This window comes from Scylla paramamosain, chromosome 22, assembly GCF_035594125.1.
Source record: "Scylla paramamosain isolate STU-SP2022 chromosome 22, ASM3559412v1, whole genome shotgun sequence".
Lineage (NCBI taxonomy): Eukaryota > Metazoa > Arthropoda > Malacostraca > Decapoda > Portunidae > Scylla > Scylla paramamosain.
This window is the reverse complement of record NC_087172.1, coordinates 3,849,745-3,867,500: the sequence shown is the minus strand read 5'-3', so window position 1 is coordinate 3,867,500 and position 17,756 is coordinate 3,849,745. Positions and strand designations below refer to the sequence as shown.

The 17,756-nt window shown below is 44.7% G+C and overlaps 1 protein-coding gene across 1 annotated transcript; it reads left to right on the top strand.

Annotated features, from left to right (window-relative positions):
• The first annotated feature begins 693 nt into the window (after positions 1-693).
• Positions 694-14,425, top strand: LOC135111445 (prothoracicostatic peptides-like). Its single transcript, XM_064024739.1, is given in 10 exon segments — positions 694-798; positions 800-874; positions 4,597-4,671; positions 5,121-5,210; positions 8,577-8,666; positions 9,017-9,097; positions 9,278-9,355; positions 9,559-9,796; positions 11,070-11,180; positions 13,677-14,425. Coding segments are annotated over 10 exon segments (945 nt in total). The 5' UTR covers positions 694-708; the 3' UTR covers positions 13,694-14,425.
• Positions 14,426-17,756: the final 3,331 nt, after the last annotated feature.

Genomic DNA, 17,756 nt, shown 5'->3' with positions numbered 1-17,756 from the left:
TTTTCTTTTCTCTGTTTCTTTATCCCTTTATCTCCTTCTCCCTTCTCTCCCTACCTTCACCTCCTTACTAATTCCTTTTTATTATCTTCCATTTTCAACCTCCATTTGCTATTTTGCTTATTCTTTCCCTTCATCCCTCCCTACTCTTCATTCCTTTCTCTCTCCCTCTATTTTTTCCCACCGTCCTTCCTCCTACTCTTCATCCCCTTCTCTTCCTCTAATTTTCTCCCTCTCCGTCCCTTCTCCTCATCATCCCCCCTCCCTCCCTCCCCCCGTAGACCTAGAGGGACGAATCACAATTAATTACCACCACACACCTGACTGGCCTGGAAAAGATGAGACAGCAATTTATCAGGAATATGAGGGAGGAAGGCGCTCAGAACGCTGCTGCTGCTGCTGCTGCTGCTAACTCAGACTGACTCATTTGTCACACTCCTGTCCCTCACCCTCCCTGCATCCCTCCTTCTTTCCCTCCTCCAACTCCTCCTCCTCCTCCTCCTCTGCGCCATTCTCTCCATCACTAAAGCCACGTGTTTCTTAATTAGTTCTGTTCGCTACACCTTCACACCAGGCATTGAATTGCTGCAAAACGGCTGGTATTTATCGATCTATCCCTTTAAATTCCCATTAGAGCTTTCCGATTAAGTGTATCGTCCCCGCTGCCTCACCTGTTGCTCACATGGCCTCGGTCCTCCACAGGTGAACACCATGCAGCTGGCGACACTGACGGCCACTCTCCTCACCCTGATGGCGGCGGCGGCTGCACAAGACGAAGGGTCAGGCCTGGCCGTGGCTCAGGGCCAAGCGGGCGGGCTGGTCCTCCATGCGTGGCGCCTGGGGAAAGAGAGACGACAGCTCCGACCAAGGCCTTCAGGTAAGAGAGAGAGAGAGAGAGATGAGAGAGAGAGAGAGAGAGAGAGAGAGAGAGAGAGAGAATTTGTAGTACTAGTGTAAGTCCTTACCATTAAAAGTTCAGTATTACGTGCTAAGTATTTATGGATGCTGTTTTCGTCTTGAAATAATTCAACATGTCTTATGAATAACACATAATGATTGAGATAAAGTAGTAGTAGTAATAGTAGTAGTAGTAGTAGTAGTAGTAATAGTAGTACAGTCGCTGTTGTTGTTGTAATAGCAGTAGCAGTAGCAGTAGCAGTAGGATAGCTAATAGTAATAATAATAGTAGTATTAGTAGTTGTTGTAGTTGTAATAGCAGCAGCAGTAACAGTAGGATAGCTAGTAGTAATAAAAGTAGTAGTAGCAGTAATGGTTAAAGCAGTAACAGCAGAAGTGATAGCCAGCAGCAGCAACAGCAGCAGCAGTAATAGTAGCACTACCAACAAAAATAAAAAAAAAAGCCCAGTAATCGTCTAAATGAAAACGTATTCAAAGGGCAACTTCCTGGAATCCCCGCCCTGGCAGTGTCTTCATTTCGCTTACTTACGGTGAGGGAGCACGGAGGTGGGACTGAAACGGAGCGGGGCGGGAGCGGGGCGGGTAGGGGAGGGGAGGGGAGGGGGAGGGGAGGGGCGGGACGGTCACGTGAGGAGCGAAGCTGTGACATGTGACTGCACTTCTTTAATTTCGCCCCTAAACCCTCTCCCCCCTGGCGCGGCCTCTCCACCCTCTCTCCCTCCCTCTCTCCCCTCACACCTCTTCCTACATTCTCCTTCCCACGTGTCAAAGACTTCTACAACCGTGCTTTTGTCCTCTCGTATCCTTATCTCGCTCCCACCTCCCTTTGTTTTCTTTTCTTATCCTTTAAATTCCTTCTTGTCCTTTGGTTTCTTCTACGTTTTCCTTCCTCTTTCTGTGTTTTCCTGTATTTATGTATTTGTTCTTTCGCCTTATTTTCTTGTTGTCTCTTGGGTTTGTTCCTTTCTTTTTCTTGTCTTTTTTGTTACTCCTTACGTTCTTTCCCTCTCCGCTCTCCTCTGGATTTTCTTCCCTTCGCCTTTTATCTTGTTCACTTTTTTTTTCTTTTCTCTCGGCTTTCTAGTTGATTTTCTTCCCTCCCATCCCTATCTTGCCCTAAACTTTCCTCTTCCTTCTCTCCCGCTTTCCTCTGGATTTTCTCTTTTTTTTTTTCTCGCTCTCCATTCTCCACTTTCTTCTTTGTATTCTTTCTTTCCCCCTCCTTCTTGCTCCTTACTTTTCTCTTCTCCCTCTGCGCTTTCTTCTTGATTTTTTTTATTTTCCCTCTCCTTACACATTACTTTTCTCCTCTCCCTCTTCGCTTTCTTCTTTTTCTTCTTCCTTTCGTTTTTATCTCTTACGTTTTAGTTTTTCCCTCCACCTCTACACGTTCTCTTGGCTTTTCTTTTCGTAGCCCGTGCCTCCATCCCTTGCCCCGTCCTCCTCTTCTCTCCTGTGCCTCCCCACTCTGTCATCCAAGGTTTATACTGTTGGTGGACATTGCTGAGGTGTCGTTTAAAACCAGTAAAATTCTGTCCATACTCAAACTCTGGCTCCATGCAGGTTCTTGTGGCTCAGAAACTAAAGCTCTCTGCACACCTAAGATAACTTCCCATTAATCTACTAGCATTCTTCACCTACATGACTTTCGAAATGAGGGAAGTAACCAGGGAGATGTAGGTGAGATTCTTAAGGTTTGTGATCGGTATAGGACGAAAAGTAATGGGTTCAGATTTGATAAAGTTAGGTGAAGATGGAAGGTCATAAGAAAAAGGTTATGAAGTCAAGTGGGATATGACTACACTAGACTCACTAATCAGTTTGTTTGTGAATAGTCAATAGGGAACATTAATTCATTAGATAAGATAATGAATACTGATAATAGCTGGACAGGTATGTATTACACTCGCCACAGGGACCACTAATGTACACCAACCAGTTTCTTGCAGCTTATGTTCTTTCTTTTCTCCTCTCCCTCTTTGTTTTATTCTTGGTTTTCTTTCTTCCGTCTGTATCTACCACTAGTGTATGCCTACTGGCTTCTTGCTGCTTATGTTCTTGATGTCGATTATGTAAAGTAGAAGACACCTGTAAGTACATAAGTTCCTTAATCTGAAGTTACATAAGCGATTTATGTCAAAAGTTCGCATTTTCAAGACCTCATCAATCACCGCTGTGTTACGCAAGAGGAGCTCTGACCAAGGGAAACACAGAATGGAAGAAAAAAAAACACTGAATATACCTGTCCATAAAAGAAGAAGTCGGAAAAAAAAAATATATAAATATATACTCGTATATATCTATATATATATATTATATATATAGTATATATATATATATATAATATATATATATATATATATATAATATATATATATATATATATATATATATATATATATATATATATTATATATATATATATATATATATATATATAGAATTCAAAACGAAACATGCAAAATATAATTAGGAAAAAAAAAACAGAAAACTGATAAAGGGCCATTAGCAGTAACGTCACCACCACCACTAACAACAACAGCAACAACAACAACAACAACAGTAACAAACAAGAAGACGCAATAAGAAAAAAATCCATTTCGCCCGCCAAACATGGTCAAAGGGAGAGGACAGGGAAGGAGAGATAGGAGAGGAGAGGGGAAGGAAGGAAGGAGGGAAGGAGGGACGGAGGGAGGGTCTTGAATACACTCCCGAAAAAATGGAAAACGGGAAAAACATCAGCGAGGAGGAAGACAAAGAGCGGCGGCCCATCAGATTGAGGTAGGGTCCTATCACACACCGATCACCAGCCCGCCGCACGCCGCCTCCATACACGCCTCCTCGCTGCCTTCATGGGGTTACTGCTGGCGGGAAGCGTGGCCCAGCGTGTAGTAGATTTTGATTGGGGCTTTTTACGAGTGGAATGGAAAGTTAACCAAGTGTTCTTAGTCATCCTATTTTTTTTTTCTCTCTCTCTCTACCTTTCTCTTTGTATGTGGTTTAGTGTTTTGAATTTATAAAGATGATGTGGAGAAGTTTGTCTCAATAGTTGTTGTGATAGTAGTAGTGGTAGTAGTAGTAGTAGTAGTAGTAGTGATTTGCTATTTTAACAACTTTTTTATAAAGAGAAGACACAAAATAAAGTTCCTTGTAGTAATGGTGGTGGTAGTAGTAGTAGTAGTAGTAGTAGTAGTAGTAGCACCACCACCACCAACAACAACAACAACAATAACAACAACAGTAGGAGTATTTGTAGCCACAGGAGGGAGGAAGAGGAGGAAAGGAAACGTTACAAGAAAACAGAGCAAACTCAGTCTTCGTCGCAGTACACGCAGTGCCGCCCACCACCTGATAACAATAAACCAAGTCTAATCCAGCGGAGCCAAAAATATTCTCGGACAATAACACGAGAAATATAACACCCCAATTTACCAAGAAATGAAAGTTAAACCGTGACGACAATCCTCGAGGCAGGGCGATGGAGCCTTTGTTACGGTGACGAGGGGACAGGTGGGCGTCTTTATGTGTCAGGTGTTATTATTGACACGAATGAGGCCAGACAGACAGACACACAGAGAGAGAGAGAGAGAGAGAGAGAGAGAGGGAGAGAGAGAGAGAGAGAGAGAGAGAGAGAGAGAGAGATTCCTTCTGCCTCACACGCCGTTTTCTCTCTTCCTGCAGGTTTCTGAAGACAAGAGAAACAACAACTGGAGGAAATGCCAGGGATCGTGGGGCAAGAGAGGAGAGGAGATCCAGGTGCATAAGAGAGAGAGAGAGAGAGAGAGAGAGAGAGGAGAGAGAGAGAGAGAGAGAGAGAGAGAGAGAGAGAGAGAGAGAGAGAGAGAGAGAGAGAGAAATTGTGGCGTTGTGTGTTCATATTTTTACTTCACTTTCAACCATTATTTTTTTTCCTCCTCCTCCTCCTCCCCTCCTCCTCCTCCTCCTCCTCCTCCTCCTCCTCCTCCTCCTCCTCCTCCTCCTACCACCTTAACCTTTACCCAAATGTGTCCTTTCTGTCTTCCCTGTCCATTCATATCACCAAAGATACTCCCTCCTCCTCCTCCTCCTCCTCCTCCTCCTCCTCCTCCTCCTCCTCCTCCTCCTCCTCCTCCTCCTCCTCTTCCTTGCCTCTCGCTGTCTGTTTTGCAATTTCTTTCATGTCACTCTTGTTTCACCTTCTCTCAACCTCTCCCTCCTTCCTCCAGGACGCCGAGGAGAAGAGAGGTAATTGGAACAAGTTTCAAGGCTCCTGGGGCAAACGTGCAGACGACATGACCGAAGAAGCGGCGCTGCAGGTGAGTCGAATGATGGGCGAGGCAAGTGGCAGGCTGACGAAGGCGAAGGAGGCATGGAACAGAGGCGGAAGGAGGAGGAGAGGGTGATAAGGAAATATAGACGAGGAGGTGAAGCAGGAATAGGACGAGGGCGAGGAGGGTGGTAGGGAGATAGGGTAAATAAGGGGAAGGAACAGATGGTAAATAAGGGGAAGGAACAGATGATGTCAGGGCGAGAAAATGATAGGGAGATAGAGACGAGGAAGAGAAGCAGGAGTAGGACGAGGACGAGAAGAGTGGTAAGGAGATAGGATAAGTAAGGGGAAGGAACAGATGGCGAGGACGAGAGAATTGTAGGGAAATTTAGACGAGGTGGAGGAGCAGGACAAGGACGAGGAGAAAAGGGCGGTAGGTAAATAGAATGAGGACGATGAGAAAATTAGCAGTGTTTTATGGCGGGTCTAGGACGAAATCGAATACGAAGACGAAAACAACGACAACGACGACGAATATGAATATAAGAAACGAAAAGAAGCTGCAAAAATCCGTCAGGACTACACGTGGCAGTCCTTGTACAGAAAACATACCTACCTATTTCAATTTATCATTCACATCCATAAATTTGTCTAATCTTTTTAAAGCTCCCTATTTATGGCATCTCAAGGATGATGGAGAGATATAAGGCGGGCAACGACGATGACAGAGAGAGAGGGAAATGGAGGAATGGAAATGGTTGTATGAGGACTGAGAGAGATGACGGGAGGAGGAGATGGTTGTAGAGGTATCGAGGGAGATGGCGGGAGGAGGAGAGGGACGAGAGGTTTTGGAAAGATGGAGAGAGGAAGAGGGGAAGGAGGAAAGGAATGCATGAGTGGCCAGCATTGGCAGTGACAGGCGAGCAAGTCACTTGTCACCAATACCACCACGGGTTTGGACAGGCAACGAGCAGCACGCCACGCCACGTCACGCCACGCCAAGGCACGACATGACACGCCCTCCTCGTCATCGTCCTTGTGTGCCATCCTGCCATCCCTCTCCGCCGCCCTAACAAATCCATGATGTCACGAACTTAAACTACTACTACTATTTTTTTTTTTTTTTTGCCTTCGTTTCTTAATAATTCCTTGCTGAAAAAAAAGATAGTGGTATGCATCGCAGCGTGGCAATCACAACATGAGGCACTCTCTGTAGTAATTTCCATGTCCTTTCACATATCAATTCGTGAAAAAAAAAAAAAAAATCGTCTTGGTATGCATATTGTCACTTAATTTGCGACCTGGCGGTGCTAATTCAAGACCACTTTTCGACTTTTTTTTTCATTCGTACAGACCGAAAATAAATAGTACATAGATTGTAAATGGACGAATAACAATGTGAAGGGAAGAAATGTCTGGACTCTCCTTCAGCTTCTTTATAATAAGCCACGACCTCACACTAGTATACCATGGAGAGAGAGAGAGAGAGAGAGAGAGAGAGAGAGAGAGAGAGAGAGAGAGAGAGAGAGAGAGAGAGAGAGAGAGAGAGAGAGAGAGAGAGAGAGAGAGAGAGAATTCAGATCCCTCTTTGGTGAAATCGAATAAAAGTAAATATATTATAAATAAGTAGATAAAGAGATGAATAGAGAGTTTGCATTTCACTCCCTATGATTGATTTAAAAATACCACCACCACCACCATCACTACCACCACCACCACCACCACCACCACCACCACCGTAATCTTTTCTTTCCAAACGTAAACATTTTCTTTTTCGTTTTTTTTTTTTTTTTTTCATCAAACTTAAACCTTAGACACGGCACAAAAACACTTGCTCACACATTCTGCAACCAGCGCGCACGCCCACGCTATTCCCAGAGGCAATGTACGTATACGTCTCTCCCTCCCCATGAACACACGCAACAAGATACCTGCCAATGCAAGCTTTTGTTACCCTCATGAACACGCGATCCTAATTCTTATCACAGTGGTCCTTTTTTTTGTGTGTGTGTACGTGTATGTGTGTGCTTGTGTGTGTGTGCGTGCGTGCGTGTGAGTCCCGGATACGACGTACTTAATGCACGTCCGGCGCTCACCTGACGTGTTTTGACCCGTCACGCAAGTCAAGGCAGAAAAAGTGAAGGGAAAAGTTAAATTTGTGCTACTTTTAGTGTTGATTAGTCTGTTTTCTCCATCTTGCTGTACGAGTGTACCACGTGAGTTCCTTTTGAAGTGAGACTAAATATGTACTGGCTTATTTTATCACCCAGTCAGTACAGGAAATATAAGCAAAATCACTTACTATTTATTTAAACTTGTAGAGAACTTAAAAAAAAAAAAAAGCCTTCCTTGGTTCTGACATAAATATTCAAAGTTTTCCTCTGAATGATAATAAAAAAAAACTAAATGATACAGAAAAAGAAAAAAATGATCAAATGTATAGTGATTTATCTTGTAGATTCACTCATCTCGACCTAAAATAGTCTTCCCTTTTTAATTCCTGTAATGCATACTCTTTTAAGTAACAGCAGGAGGTTTCTTTATTATCGTGTGCAGGGAAAAAAAAAATGGTGACGTGTGGGTGGTGTGTTTGAAAAGTCTTGATGGTGTAAGGATGCAAAGAAGCGGGGTAAGACTACTTAAGCGCATAAAGTTTTGTCTCGATGCGTTATGAAGTAGGTGGTGGTGAGAGGGAATTGTAAGATGGCTAGGAAATGCATCACTTTATAATGTAATGATCGTTTGCTTGTGTTTCATCGCAGTTTATCTCGTAATTTGTGTTTATCTTGTAATTTATTGAGTCTTAGCGTAGGGACTGTGGCGCGATAGTTAATGACATGCAAAGGAAAAAGAAATCTTGTGTAATGCTTGTCATATTTAAAGAATGGTGACATAACAAACACACACACACACACACACACACACACACACACACACACACACACACACACACACACACACACACACACACACACACACACACACACACACACAAGGAATTCGTGTCACTGAACCTTGTAATACAAAAAGAAAACTTGTCCACCTCCTTAAAACAAATTAGTTTCTTCGTTAAGTATTTCACCCACTAATTCACGAAATTGAGGAACATCAAGCGAAATTTGTGTCTGGTTTCCTCCTTTGCTACATATACTCCCTCTCGCGCTTGATAGATAGACAGATAGATAAATAGACCGATATTTTGTCAGGTACTCCGAAAATAACACATGCACATACGCATAGATTAAAGACTATAAAAAAAAAAAACATAAGACACTGACATTCCCAAATCAAATCATGAAAACCTAAAAATAATGAGCATTCAAGAATAAACTCGTTCTCTTCTACAATTAAAAAAAAAAAAGGTTCCATTTCTCCGTGTGACTCAATTTCCCCTCCCCGCTCCCCCTGCCAGGCCGCTGAGGACAAGAGGGCAGGCTGGAACAAGTTTCAAGGATCGTGGGGCAAGCGAGGAGACGAGGTTGCTTCTGAGGATGACTTGCAGGTACCTGGAATGCTTCACTTGCCTTGTATGAGTATTCTGACTCCGACCACTTGCCCTTCCTTGTATTCCGAAGTTCGTCCTGGTATAAAGTTTTTTTTCTGCGTTTTTATGATTTTCTTTATATTCTCGTATGATGGAGAGAGAGAGAGAGAGAGAGAGAGAGAGAGAGAGAGAGAGAGAGAGAGAGAGAGAGAGAGAGAGAGTGGAAAGTTTAAAGTGATTGGGTTAAGAAAGTTGTATTTGCTAAAAGCCACATTACACACTCGGGTGGAGGAATTCTGGGAGTAAGAAAGTACATATGAAATGGAAATGCTCTTATCATTCATTACTTCCCCTCCCTCTCCCTCCAGGACGCCGAGGACAAAAGGACATCCTGGGGCAAGTTTCAGGGCTCATGGGGCAAGAGGCAAGACGACCTAATCCAACTTCAGGTACGCTTGTTCCTTCCTCACACCCTCGCTTCTTTTCTCCTTTCCTTTATCTAATTTTTTTCTCCATAAATCATTTCTCCCTTCTTTTTACAGTATGTGTGTGTGTGTGTGTGTGTGTGTGTGTGTGTGTGGTGAGAGGCTCAGATAGCCAGTCTGTTTATGACACTGTTTCTTACGCAGGACTTGGAAGACAAGCGCAACAACTGGAGCAAATTCCAAGGCTCATGGGGCAAGAGGGCTGGGTGGAGCAGCCTCCAGGTGAGTGGCGGGACAAGTAACCTCCCACATCTTGATCATAGCTGATGGTTTCTTTCCACCTCATCTCAGTATGTCATGTATTATAGTGTGGCTGTGGACACTGACTGCCAGTGGTGATTAGAGGGGTCGCCATTCAAAACCTTAACTGTTGTGGCTTATTTGAGGAAGGTGAGGGCGTGTCTTGAACCACCTGTCTGCCGCAGGGCGCGTGGGGCAAGCGAGCCTGGAGCAACTTGCAAGGGGCGTGGGGAAAGCGCTCTCCCAACGACAGCGAAGACATTGAGGACGAGGCGCTAGAGGAGGAGGAGCTGCAGGTGTCCCCGGAAGCCTTGGCCAGGATGGTCGCCGCCTCCCCAGTCAAGCGCGGGTGGGCACTGTGGGGAAAGAGGCCGGACTACCCGGCGGTGTCACCTCGCTCTACCAACTGGTCCAGCCTCAGAGGTGCGGCCCGACCCTTGGCCCAGAGGGGAGGCTTATTCAACAACACATACTTTATTGAGTCTGACAAACATTCGTTCATGTCATAAAGTAACAGTATCATGAATATATTTCGTATGTTAAATGATTACAGAGTAAGTCGTCACTAATGATAACCGTTCATCCAGAGGAATGATCGTTAGCTCGCTGACCTCCGCGAATTCTTGGTGCAAGGCGGGCAGTGGCACGAAGCGGCGACTCGGTGCAGCAGAGCGGTGTGTTGTGGTGAGGTGCAGCGGCTGAGTGAGGGACGCTTTCCTGGAAGTTGGGAAGGGTCGTGGGCGGAAGTTGGCCAAAGTTTATCAAATTTTATCCCGAGGGCTCTAACAAAATAGTGTTTTCCTCCGGACAAGGCGCGAGGCGCGGACAACAGAGCTGTGTGTGGCGGTCTTGTTCTTGTTTGTTTCCAGTGAGTCCCCAGCGTTGCAAGGCTTCAAGGAGGTTAAAATTCACTGAAGACCGTAGAAACATTAAGAATGAATCGGCGTCAGGTGGTTCAGTCCCTTGGGAGGATGTCAGTGTTTGGTGGCGCGCTTGTGGAGGGCGATTCTGCCAATGTGGCGTTAGGTCCGAGCGGCCCAGGGAGGGCGGCGAGGGGCGAAGGGCAAGAAGTATAGGGAGGAAGGTCGTGGGATTCCAGGAGGGTTCAGAGACAAGTAATCACTCTATGCCGCCGGTGCTCGTTAAAGTCATTACCGCTTCGGGGGCAATTTCCTGTAATTATCTGTTTATTTATTAATATTTTTCTGCGTCGGGGGTTTCTGATCGAGGTGGTGACGGAGATGGCGAGGCGCCGCCAGTTCTTCACGTGTCGACACTTTTAGGCCGAGGTGGAGTTAAATATAAACGAAGGAAAATGATGAGCAGCTGAAGTCAATTAATATTTTAATAAGTTGTGTTTGTGTGAAAAAATTAATTAACAGGTGAGGGAAGTATTAATTATCACAACAACGCCGGTGTGTCGAAACGAAACGTTTAATGTCGAGCCGTGAATATTTTCTTCACGTTTTATGAGGAGCGCGAATCTCACCTCGATGTTGGACTCACTCACTCACTCACCTTAAACATTCATTCACTATTTAATCACTCATTCATCATTTATAAAATAACTGAATCAGTGTGAAGAAAAAGAAACTTACCTGACCCAATCACAAATTTATTCTGAGTACACTAATGACAAACTCCATTAGTATGAGAGAGAAGACGCCTCACCACCACCTCTTCTTCTCCGACACAGGCACGTGGGGCAAGCGCAGTGGGGATTGGAGCAGCCTTCGGGGCGCCTGGGGCAAGCGAGTCCCCAACGACTGGGCTCACTTTCGGGGCTCCTGGGGCAAAAGGTCTCCAGGTATGTGCTATTTATATTGCTATTGACACCTGTATGTTCTTTTCTGTTACCTGGCTGCATCCGTGTCTGTTTGTCTGTTCACGTGCTTTCCCTTCGTTCTAACTTTCATGTCCTCTTCTATTTCTCTTCTCTCACTCCTACTTTTCCTCGTTATCATCGTTCTCGTCCTTATTATCTTCGTCCTCGTCCTTGTCCTTCCTCCATAAGATCACTTGTCTCCGTCGTGACTGCCTGCCTTCCTGCCTGACTGCCTACCGCTTCCTCCCCCTCCCCATTGCCTCGTGCCTCACACCATCTGTCCGCCGCCATGCCCACCTGCTCCCTGCCCCTCCCCACCTATATGCCACCTGACACCCCGGTAATTAAAGGGGAGAGACTTCTGTCAGGGTTCTGTCATGGCTGGGGAGATGGAGCGGGAGAAAGTTAGCATTAATGAAGGAGAGAGAGAGAGAGAGAGAGAGAGAGAGAGAGAGAGAGAGAGAGAGAGAGAGAGAGAGAGAGAGAGAGAGAGAGAGAGAGAGAGAGAGAGAGAGTGTGTGTGTGTGTGTGTGTGTGTGTGTGTGTGTGTGTGTGTGTGTGTGTACAGTGTTTAGTATACTAGAGGATGTGGTGAAGAATGTTGTATTAGAAATTCAAACGATACTGCATTGCTCATTCAGAAAACCAGAGCAAGGTGGTCACTTCAGACATCATCGAGGCACTGAGTACATTTTCCTCTCTCTCTCTCTCTCTCTCTCTCTCTCTCTCTCTCTCTCTCTCTCTCTCTCTCTCTCTCTCTCTCTCTCTCTCTCTCTCTCTCTCTCTCTCTCTCTCTCTCTCTCCTGATTGATAAGATGAAAACCACACTGGACGCTGAAGATTAATTAACGTGCAGCCGTACAACCAGGCGTGATATGGGTGAGGGAGGCGGGCAGGTGGCCAGACAAGGTGGGGAGAAACCGCGCTCAAAACAACAGGCTAACCCAACCCTCACTTGCTGGCCACTCGCTCCCTCCTTTATCTTCAAAGTAAATTTCAACACAACAACAACAGCAACAGCAACAACAGCATATAAGAGTAAACGTCAGATTTTCACTTCATGAGTAGAATATTAAATTTTCATTACACGAATAAATATACTTTTTTTCATTTCACAACTAAAAAAAAACGACAAAAAAAATGACGAAAAAAGAGACGAAATTTTCATTCAGACTGATTAGAAGAAAAGACTAAATTTTCACTCCATGACCAAAAAGGATATATTTACCCTCACGAGTCAGAGAACATGGCTGAAATTATTAAATAGTCGTATAAAATTTGCCCCATCATTTATAACTTCAAGCCAGTCGATATTTATTTCTCTTCACTGTAATCCCTTTGTGTTTTGACTGAGAATGTAACAGTTTATCGTCATCGGAAGTTGAAATTATTCATATTCCTGCGCACAAAGAATAGAAAACAGGTGGGGGATGAAAAAGAACGCCTCTATATTTAATCAGTGAGGGGAGCGTCTCTCTCTCTCTCTCTCTCTCTCTCTCTCTCTCTCTCTCTCTCTCTCTCTCTCAAGCATCTTATTACACATAACGAGGCCAGACTGTTTTTATCCATTACTAAAACGTGGCGTCACTTTTGAGCTGAAAAATTGACTCCACTCAGCTTCAGGAAGGAGGCGAAGTGGAGCAGGCGGAAAAGTGTGCTGATGATGGTGGTGGTGGTAATAATAGTAGTAGTAGTTGTTGTTGTTGTGGTAGTTTATATAAGTCAGTTATAAAAAAGATCAATCTAGGAAAAAAAAGTAAGAGACGTAACAAGGGATAAAACTGAGAGAGAAAAAAAAAAAGACCTGACACGAATATAACGGGATGGGAGATGAACCTTTTTTCTTTTTTTTTTATATATATATATACGTGGGATTATCCGGCCACCCTTTCCACTCTCCTTCCCTCACCTCCCCCCACCGGCACGTTGTTTTACTCGCTCTTTGCCTCCCTGCCTGCGCCGCTTGTCTGTTGGCTACTCCCCCCTCCCAGCCTGCTTGCCTCCCTCCTCCAGCAAAATATGGCTCACATGACCTCGTTTTCTTGTCTGGTCCTTAACTGGAAGTGCTCTGCAAGACTCCTATCGCAGTGTCGTAAGGACTGAAATATATGTTGCCGTCTTTTACTTTGTGGTGTTTTTGTGATGATGAAATACATGGATTGACCGATGCATGGCTTTTTCCTGCATGGATTATAAGTTTGGTTCATGAATTACCTGATGCATGGCTGTGAATATTGCAAGGAGCTATTAGTGTGATTGAAACCAAAATGCACTGACTGACCTACGTGTGTACAGCTGTGGATATTGCCGGAAGCTTTCTCTTCTTCATAGAATTGATATGTTATACAAGATTATGCCAATGATTTGTTTAAGACTCAGACTCAGTGATGAGGGTGATGTGTTTCGAGAAAGCCATTTATGTGCCCATAACAGGCGTCCACCGCCCACTCAGGGTGTCACGGCTGCTTCTCCTTCCAGACACACTGATAGCTTAAACATCATCGCCACAACCGCCACGTGGTCCCGCCTCCTCACCACCTGGGTCGCCGCCCCCTCCCCACCAGGCGCGGCGGCGGCTTCGCGGGGCCACCAGGCAGCGTCTCCTCTTCTGCGAGCAACACTTGACTCTCTGCCGTTATGAGCGCTAGCAAAAAATATATTCAAGGAGACTCCATCTTAGCAATCCAGCTTGTGTTGTTTAATTTGACCTCCAGCAAAGTCTTCGCTCGTGAGCCCAGTGAATGCAGTGAATGGGCTCGCCATATATATGATATACGTACTACATGAAGTGGATGGCGTCTTGTGGACCTTCCCGAAGCGACTGTTTGTGCTGTGGTTCTTCATCTTCGACCCTGACTGGCGGCTGCCGAGGTGTGGCGGCGCCGCTCCTCCCACTGGATATCAACCCTTATGTTAATAGTACAGAGGGACACCCGTGGAATACTCACTTGTGTAGCCTGATGTCATGATGCTGTAAATTTAGAGAGAAAATCCGAGATGATATTTTTGATGTGCTTTAGGGTGATGGCAGCTGGCGGAGGGAGACTGTCAACCTCCTCCTCACCCTCCCCCGCGGCCTCACGCTGGCCTGGGTGGGCATATCTGTCCCTCAGCGCCGGGGTGTTGTGGTGGTCATGCTGTTTACCTGTGTGTGCGTGCGCGTGTGTGTGTATCTGTGTAGGTGCGTGTCTACCAAATATCCATCAATAAACTGCTGCACAAATGTATATCTCGTTGTCTTGTATTAACACTCACCTCCTCCTCCTCCTCCTCCTCCTCCTCCTCCTCCTCCTCCCTCCTCCTCCTCCTCCTCCTCCTCCTCCTCCCGCTCGTCCTTCTATTCCTTCTCATCATCATAGTCCTCCTCCTCCTCTTCCTCTTCCTCCTCCTCTTCCTCCTCCTCCATTGCCCCCGCCGCCGTCATCTCCCCAGAGTGTCATCCTGCATGGCGGTGGAGGGAGCGGTGGCGGGGAAGCAATGTCACCCGCGGGCGTGGCGGGCGAGGCTCGTGACGCCCTAGTAATCTGCCTGATGGTACGTCGCCTCAACCACCAAGCCGCGAAAATATGTGGCGGATTATACCGAAGGGAAAAATGAATTGGAGTGAGTTGTGATGCGCGGGAGATGAGAAAGGAAGGACGACAAAAGACAAGCGTCGCATCTCCTGGGAAGTCTCGGTCATCAAAGCACACGTGGCCAGGTGGTGGTTGGCAGGTAATACTGGAGCACACCTGTTTGAGTTTACTAATGGGAAGTGTAACTGATAACTTCATGAAGTATTGATAGAATTTTAGGGTTGGTTTACTTGCTGAGGGTTAAAAAAGATGGCCTAGTGGAAATGTTAAAGCTTGTTTGTGGAGGTTGTGTAGTGTGGGTTAACGTGTGCGGGTTGGAACGTAGTGCAAATATTAGGGATTATTTCAGGGACTTAAAAATGCTGGGCGAATATCAGACAGATAAAGGCTTAGAAAATAAAAGATAAATATATAAATAAATAAACATAACTTTCTTCTATACCTATAAACTTAGATTAATCGGTGAATATTATTATCATTTTTTGACGACAACAAAGAAAAGACTCGTGACCTTTTGTTTTCTGTGCCACAGGTCTAAAATAATCAAGAGTAAATATGTACATAATATTCTTTCCACGTTAATTATTGAAATGTTGTGTAATGTTAGTGTATAAAAAAAAAGGGGAAAAGTTCAAGGATGACAGTATGAAATATTCACCCCAAGCTGCTCCTGACGCAATACAGAAATGGCAGCTTTTTCATCACCGGGAACACATTGCTGTCCTTGCCGCTCATCCTCACATCTACCCCCCCACCGTGTGTGTGTGTGTGTGTGTGTGTGTTTAAGTGTGTAATAATAATAGCAACAATAACATCAAAGGTAATAATAATAATAATAATAATAATAATAATAATAATAATAATAATAAGCAACGATAATAACTAATATTAATACACGGCTTGTTCAAATGGAAGTCAGCAGCTGAAAATATATAAAAAAGGTGAATCTAAAATCTAAAGTAAAATTAAATATAATCTAATGAATTAAGCTTAATTACATACGGGTTGTGTGTGTGTGTGTGTGTGTGTGTGTGTGTGTGTGAATGAGTACCCGAGCTTGCAGTGATAAAGGGTTTCAAATTTACACATATTTCACTACAAGACAAAAAAAAAAAAAAAAAAAAACAATCGTCCATCTCTTTATACTGGCGCATTATGATCCAAATACTGCAGCTCTTTCAATCAACCAGTCAGTCAGTCAGCTAACTCTTGCCATCGAATACCAACACTGTACATCTGATTCCCCTTATACGCAATGAGGAGCAAGGAGGAGGCCGAAGGTGAGCACATGGTAGAGAAGGAACAGATAGAGATGACGAAGGAATGGGAGAAAGGTGAAGTTTTGTAAGTTTAAATTGGTAAATAGGTAAGGAAAAAAACGGTAACTTGTAATGGAGGGTGAGTGAGTGGGGGGGAAGGTGTGGCATCAGAGGTAAAAGAGGAAGGAATGTGAGGAAAGGAGGGACTGTAGACGTGTAAGAAATCATGGGAAGTATAAGAAACAGTGTGGAAAAATTAAGACGTGAGAGGAAAGGAGGAGGTTATGAGAAGTATGAGTGGGAGAAGGAGAGGAGGGACGTGATGGTGGGGAGGTTAAAGGACGTACAGGGATGGAGAAGAATTAAGATAAAGGGGGTGGAAGTGGAGTAGGAGCATTGGGGAGGTATAAGAACTGCAAAAAGGACAGGGGAAGAGGATGGAATAGATGGGAGGGTCAGGAAGGTTGAAGAAGAGTGGAAGTTGGGAGTAGATGAGTGGTAAGCGTAGAGATGGAAGGAGAGGAGTGTATGTTGGGGATGGGTGAGAATGGGTGGAGCGGGAGAAGAGTTGGCATGGGTGACTGAGTAAAAGTAATGGGTTAAGGGGATAGGAAAAGTAAAAGGAGAGGAGGGGGGATCATTGGAGGAGGAGGAGGCCGAGTATGCATGGAATGAAACTAAATTAAGCGGGAAAAATCAATATTGTCTTGCATCATGAAGCTGTTGTAACAAGTATTTTCGTACAAGAGTTACTAATTAATCAAACTGCTTTGTAATTTCGTACTTTTGGCGTTTTCACTTCAACACACACACACTCACACACACACACACACACACACACAGCGAGACCCTTATAAAGTTAATGATAGCAATACTTCCTACCCTTCGCTCATCACGCTGCCCTTCTGCGCCCCTTCATCAGGCAACACAAAGCATCATTTAGCCAGGCGGGACGGGAAAGTAATGACGCAATCACTCAAAACACGTCCATTCAAATCTAAGTCAAGAGCCGAGGTGGTGCTGGGAGGGAGTCTTCTTTCCTACACGAAGGCCATGGTTCTATACACCCAGACAGCGAGGCATGATCAGTGACTCGCCCAGCATGACGCCACAGCCTGGTTATTAGAGCTAAATGAACTGTAAATCATCAGGAACCTTGTGTGTCCGTGTTTGTGTATGCGCACGTGTTAGTAATTATGGCAGTAACAGTAGTAGCAACAGCAGTAAAATTAATAACAGTAGTAGTGGTAGTAGTAGTAGTAGTAGTAGTAGTGAGGCGGTGACGTGCCGGGATAGGGGCAGCCATAATGTACAAAACACCAGTTAGAGTAACAACACTCAGCCAAGCATCATCATTATCAACTTAGCTGCATTGTGATATACGGCATTTATTTAGTTCAATATTTCATGTTTGCTACGAGCCTCACGTATAATGAGAAACTATAAAAAAGGATGAGAGCTGAAAGTGGAACAGAGAAGACATGTTATTAAAAGATGCAAACCTTTTAGTGTGATGAAATAGACATGGCGACGGAGATGATGGCAGGACAAAGTTATGGAAAGCAGTTAGGGTTGCAAACTAGAAGCAGTTCCATTAAACACGCAGAGAACTTGGCAAGAGTATAGTGTATGCAGAACATTCGTTATTTAAAAGCATGAGGCGTGGGAGAGGAAATGCGTTATGACTCAATTTGCACTTTGAAGGAGCAGTTAACCTTGAGGTG